The 6,649-nt window shown below is 37.1% G+C and overlaps 1 protein-coding gene across 3 annotated transcripts in view; it reads right to left on the bottom strand.

The window, feature by feature from the left end:
* Window positions 1–4,133: 4,133 nt before the first annotated feature.
* Window positions 4,134–6,649, bottom strand: part of LOC148025307 (uncharacterized) — a 42,339-nt gene continuing 39,823 nt past the window's right edge. Inside the window, exons 2-4 of one of the 3 annotated variants that reach the window (XR_015693041.1) lie at window positions 6,148–6,309; window positions 4,797–4,939; window positions 4,134–4,514 (exon numbers count right to left, since the gene is read on the bottom strand). Coding sequence is in view for 2 of the 3 variants with exons in the window: in XM_087692334.1 (XP_087548460.1) it covers window positions 4,404–4,514; window positions 6,148–6,313 (277 nt within the window). In the remaining variant the exon portion in view is untranslated. Of the gene's footprint in view, window positions 4,515–4,796; window positions 4,940–6,147; window positions 6,314–6,649 lie in introns of all 3 variants that reach the window. The other 2 variants (XM_087692334.1, XM_087692333.1) reach the window with 2 other exon arrangements.

Here is a 6,649-nt window from a genome sequence, read left to right as displayed (position 1 = left end):
TACGTTCACTTTGTACACAATTCTAGCATACCTATACACTTCAAGTGGAGGCCACCCCCATCACTATTATTTTATTATTTATTCTTTCTATGACAATATAATTAGCGAAGGCAAGTCACACATTGTGAGTGTTGGATCTCATGCAAGTTTTTTGACATCTCCATGCCCATGCCTCTTAAAAGTGATCGTTGAATAGAAGATCAAAGTGACTGTTGGAACTCATGGAGATGTCACTCATCCCCTTTGATCTTCTATCTTATGTAAGTTTCTTAACATCTCCATGCCCATGCTTCCTCAAAGCTAACCGAATCATGAACAAGTTGAAAATCCACACCATTGATGGTATCAAGGTATTAAGGAGCCAAGAAACATTGAAGTAATAGGCAAATGGGCTACCAACCTAAACCTACTATAAATCTACTAATGCATAATCTACTATAATAAGCATTACGTCACTAACCTTCTAACCTACACGATACTTTTGTTAAGCTACAAATCTACTAGACCCAAAACCAAGGTAAGAAGTTTCGCATAGTAGGTAGAATGTGCATGGATTATCTGGTTAGCTTTCATCGTGATTGATGTGAACAACCTAAGGAGCAACTAAACTGGAATGATCCCCATGTCAACAAGTATATATCTTGATCAATATCGTGTTGATCAAGACTATATATCACAAAGAGCTATTCAAAGATTTCCATGTCATCATGTATATAGCTTGATCAATATCATGTTGGTCAAGACTAAAAAGCACAAAGAGCTATTCAAATATTTCCATGTCATCATGTATATATATTGATCAATATCTTGACCCAATATCATGTTGGTCAAGACTATAAAGTACAAAGAGCTATTCAATGTGCTTGCATATATCTTCCATGAAGAACCTTATGATTAGGCAAACCTTATATGATATGTGGTTCCATCAAGTATCAATACCTTGACACAAAATTTATATGTTTTGGCCAAACTAAAAGAGAAAGTTTGTGCAAGAAATAATCTTCAACATTGGAATATGGTGATAAATTTGTATGAATTAACAAATGCCTCTAATGTGTATGATATTGCTATGATAATGAAATGTGACATGGAATACCAAGATCTATTTGTGAGCATGACATGACCCTTATTAGTATTCATATCAACACTACTACCTTAATGGTGTCATGAATCCTCTTCTTACAATGAGAGCCTTCGAGCAACCACTTAGATAAATGCTTTATGCTAAAAATAACGTGAACATGGATAAAGATTGGGTCTTGCATATTTGTGCACTCTTAACAACTTGAAATAAGTATAATTGTTTTGGGTCAAGGGTGTGATTAGGAATATCAGTTACTACATTATCTCTACATGGCACAAGAAGTGGTTGACTATTAGAAAACTTCACAATACAAGTGACATCATAAGAATGTTCTATTCTAAATCTTTCAAGGATTATTACTATGAAAGTGGTTTTCCCAACATTATTCACTAGAATGAAAGAAATATAGCCAACTTGCCAGTAAGTCAATCAAACGGCTAGCACATTTGAGCAAATTGTGCCAAATGGAAACTCGCAAATAGAGATAGGCAATTTACAACAAACAAAATGGGTCCATAATCACTTAGGTGATATTGGTGGTGAATTGCACGAGACCACACTTCAAGCCAAAGACATCGTGCAAGACACAAATGTGAACTGCTATTAAGTCTTTAAAGCCTTAGCTTGTGTATTGCAAACAAAACCACCACATTGTGCTGGCCAAAGAATAAGTCCAAAATAACTTGCAACTTAGTGGCATCTAACCATAAGAGCCACTATCACTACATCTACCATCTTAACGTAATGAACCATGCATTCTCATAGATGTTGATAGCATGATGCTAGGCAAGCTAGATGACTACTTTCAAAGTCATGCCAACAAGATCATCTATAGACCCATTATTATTGAGCTACATGCAAAACAGAACTCAACAAGTGTGTTCCTTATAACTACTCTAAAAACAATGCTTCTAATGAAGAAACTTAGCCAAACAATAAGCATCACACTTTTGCCAAGACTTGAAAGCTCAATTGGTAGTGAATGACTACCCAAGGGTTCCATTCTCATTGAAAATGGCAAAGACACCTTGCACATTGTAAAAAGTGATTATGGCTCCACTTAACTAGTCACCAGGATGTGTAATGAGATCATATGTTTAGTAGTCAAAGGTTTGGGTGCCCTTGATTACAAGTACCAATGTAAGCCCTAACGTTCAATTAATACAAATTTCTTGATCATTCAATAAGCATTACACTTTCAAACATGCAACATGGTCCACCAATGAGTTTTAGAGAGCACTTAGAACACTTTAAGTTTCTTGTAAGTGCTTGAAAGTTGTGTAGTATGCTGAATTTCTTGCTAAAACGAAAACATGATGACATATACCCAAAAAAATTCTCTCTCAAAATAGCACCACTACGACATGGAAATATATAACTCAATTCATCTTGATTGTGCATGGAGTTGCAAGACATTATCAAATGGATGCCACCTCTACAAAAACATTGGAAGGTTCTCTTGCCCACATCAAACAAATAAATTCAATCCTTTTTAATAAGTGTCGTAATCAACACACAACTTAACCCATGCACCTAACACTCTTGCTCTGATTTGGCACAATGACACGTTACTTTTAATAGGGTTCTACTGCATATTTCAATTTTTTACTAAGAGCAAGGCGTGCCCACCTCACCTTCATCAAAGTATGGATATAATTACAAATAAACATTTGAGCAATGCATTGTTAGAAAAAAAAAAGTTCCAACATATCAACATTTCAAATCAATCATCTGTAGTATGTTCAATTCTCTTCCTCTTACCACACCGATAACTACTCAAAACAATTTGCTAATAAATACCTAAGCAAAGCGTAAACCATTGATCTCCGCTATTATTTGAATGGCATCATCATAAACATTTCTTCCCTTCTTTCATAGCCACCCAATTTCCTAGCATCCTTGAAGCCTACATCTATTCTTCATTAGTTGAATATCTTCGTAGTTTCTTATACACAGAGGTTTAAGAGTTGGACATTCTTTTGGGGGACCTTCATGCAAATTTATTGTCAACTTTTACCTTTTCGAGGGTGGAAAAACCAATTTGAATCACAACCAAAGTTACACAAAAATACATTGTCGAGGTAAAATAAATTCAAATCACCTAGCAAATTCTAAAACATCCTTGACAAATGGCTATAATTCCCATGCAATACTTTCAATTGAGTTGTAAAAAGTAAAAATGCCCAATTTTCCATGGTTAACTCCTCATGGGTTGTGGTTGGCAACCTCCTATGTTTCGTTAAATTGGCCGTAAAACAATCTAACTAATGGCTTACCATCTTTAAAAACTACTTTCGATAGAGCGCTTTTATCTTGACATTGTCATTCCCAAACTTTAAAATATGTTGAAATGATTTATTATACACATACTTTAACACTATGAAGCAAGCATTATTGTAATGATGAAATTAGAATGAAATAAAGGATGTCCTCAAAGTTAATACATTTTTCCCTCGTTTATGCAAAATGAGCAAATCGTAAAACATTTGCTTTTTGTAGCCCTTTTCCGGATATGTCAGTCGTACGATAAAGAAAGAGATGGAAGTCCTCATCTCATCAAGTGGAATATTTAGAAGATGCGCGACTTCAGAGTTCCTATGTTGCCACTCGATTAATATTCACCCCAAAACTACAATTGTTTGGCACTCGAGCTATGCTTTTTAACTCTCTACTTTATCGCAGTCATCATTTGGCAAAGCCTAAGCGAAAGGTACAAACATTTCTTTTTTCTTAATTTTGAGTCTCGAGGGGAAACGTTAGATAAGCTTGGTCGCAGAGAGCCTAGTTCCTGCTAAGTGCAGTGTGAAATGAATATAGCATACACAAGATATGATCACATGACTATGTAAGTGGTCTTGCATCAACTTCTATGACTAAATGACCACAAGATTTTGTGTGATTTGCCAAGATGAAGGTGTTAAGATGAAACTGGTTTTTCTAGTGCTAAGGTACTTTTGGCATAGTGAAGTCAGAAAGTGAAGATGTTGCGAAACAGTTCATTATGTACTAACATAAAAACTGAACAGTCACCAGTGAATTAAGAAGCACATAAACGAAGGTAAGTGTGATTATTTGGTTAAGCCTAACGGACGTAAAAGCAAGTTTAAAAGATCAACCAGAGACCTCAGGATATATAATGACCCAATGAGCCTTCACATAACGCCGCAGCATGGCCATGTGGTGACCTTCATCATGATGAAGAGTTAAGGTTTACAGAAGTGCAGTGTGATGATCTTCATCGTGATTATGAGTTAAGGTTACAAAACTGCAGTGCATTTGATGAAGGGCCCTTGCAATATCATTCTACAGACACCACACGTCATTGTTTTAAATGCAGCAACCAGTCACCACCTGAGACAGGACTGGACCGTTCTACTTCTGGACAATGATAAACAAATGATATCAGATGCTCCCCCTGCTCAGTGATTACCTGCAAGAACGTTGATTCATGTTAATGGCAATGCCTTTGAACGTGACCGCACAGAAATCTTTGTGGATATCTAAGGGGCTTTCTCTGTTATGGGGTGTGTCCTTTGCAGGGAAAATGGAGCTTGGCCTTATGGTCCTTGCAAGATGTAAAGATTACTGTGTTAGTCTTAAAGACCACCATAAGCAAACAGACTAGCCACAATAGGTGACAATCATTGAAATAGCTCTTCTATGCAATATGCTCCACAGGACAGGAGACAATTATAGTCAACTGTTGTACTACCTTTTTTTTTTCTTTTTCATGTGAGAGTAATTTTCGATGAGGACGGTCCATTGTTGGAGGATGGTATCAAACTCACACCCCCATGCTCATGAACCCAAGCTTCAACCAGCTGGGCTACACCCTGACATCAGCTGTTGCTGAACCTAGTGTTATGAGGAAGTTTAGTTTTTATTCAAGGAACAACTGTTTCCTGAGAGAGGTAGAAACAAAGCTCTAGATTCCTCCATCCTAAGATCAAGAGACAAACCCTTAACAGTAAATCACGCCCAGAAAAAAAAAAGTGAGACAAAGTGAATCCAATCTGCAACAACACAGATTTTCCTGCTGCCGGTTTAGCATACCCACAACAATATCAACAGTTCCCAGCACAGGTGGATGAAGTAGGGTAAAAAGCCAATGACAAGGTGGGATCCAATACCAAGATACAGCATGCCCACTGCCAACTTTAAAGCAAAAAAGTGGTTCTTAGAATGTTAATGCATCAGTACATGATTTGCTTAAGTGCCATGCTACTGTGCTACTGGCTGTAAAGAGTGCCATATTGCTTTTAAGGGATGCAAAATCCCCGATACAATATCCCACAAGAACGATAAAGATATTAATAGCCAGTTAATTCCGTGCAGCTTAGTCTCTCTATATGCTCATTGCTCAAACCTTGACTTAACTTCAAAGTGAAAATCCCCCCAAGTTAGGTGCCTTAAGTCTGACACCTTACACTAATGGCTTCAAAAACATAATGAGCCACATGGAACTTCTTCAACACTGCATTCTTTGGGCAATCTTCTTTCTTGTGGCCATGCTAGCACAGTGAACCAACCACTAACGCTCACTTAACTCTAAGCTTCAACCACCTTAATATAGAGACACTAGCTTGGTCCCTCACCAGAACTAGAGGTGCTCATTTCGTCATCTTTGAGCTTCATCTTGTCTCCATGTTTCTTGTCTGTTTTTATCTTTGACTTTGTTCTTCTTTCTCGTTATATTTATCTAGAGAAGTCATTTTTACCATCTTTGTGCTGTTTGTCTTATTTTGTCCTCATCTTTCTTGTCTTTGTCTTTATGTTTATCTTTATTCTAAAGCATTCTTACCCTCCTTTTCAATGGGGCATGGTCATGACAGTATGTACACAAGCCATACAAGACAATACGACCCTTGAAAAATATTGATTATCTATTGAATTATAATCGCAAGCTATGTGCTCATGACAAGGTCTAATTATGCATTATTTATATGGTAGAGGTTTTTGTTCAAATATCAATCTGCACCTCATCATGCCACACCATTCATTCACTCTTCCATAGACCAATTTCTGAAATAATTGGATAAACACAAATAAAAGAGGGAAACTACCTCCACTACATCTCGTTCATAGTGGTCTCGAGGGAATTCCTGCCTTTCGAGTGTATCCAACAGCCCGCCAAAACCATCAGGAGATTTGAGAGGAACTGCATACCCTAAGACTGCATGGCCTGGTTCATCAAGTCTTACAGCTGCAGACTGGACACCACCCCTCTGCCTAGGTCAAAAACCATAATGCAAATGTCAATTCTCCCTTGACTTACACACCTAAAACAATATTTTCATACACATACATTGTACAAGTTATGTCATGACAATAATTACAATACAATGCACCTAGCTGATTCTCAATTCTTCAGTATGAAAAGACGGTAACCAGAAATTTGCAATCTTCTTGACCCTACGTGTGTAAGTAAAAGCAAGCTTGATAAGTTAAGGGATTACAACACAATGCCTTCTTCAGAGACTTGAACTGAAAACTTAAAAGAGTGATTTCTTTAAGCTACTTCACCAAGCATGGGAGGACTACATTATTTAGCCATAAATTGCATGT

This window comes from Lygodium microphyllum, chromosome 14, assembly GCF_053477565.2.
Source record: "Lygodium microphyllum isolate KBCC chromosome 14, Lygodium_microphyllum_v1.1.10, whole genome shotgun sequence".
Lineage (NCBI taxonomy): Eukaryota > Viridiplantae > Streptophyta > Polypodiopsida > Schizaeales > Lygodiaceae > Lygodium > Lygodium microphyllum.
The sequence above is the reverse complement of the archived record's forward strand: the minus strand, read 5'-3'. Positions and strand labels throughout refer to the sequence as shown.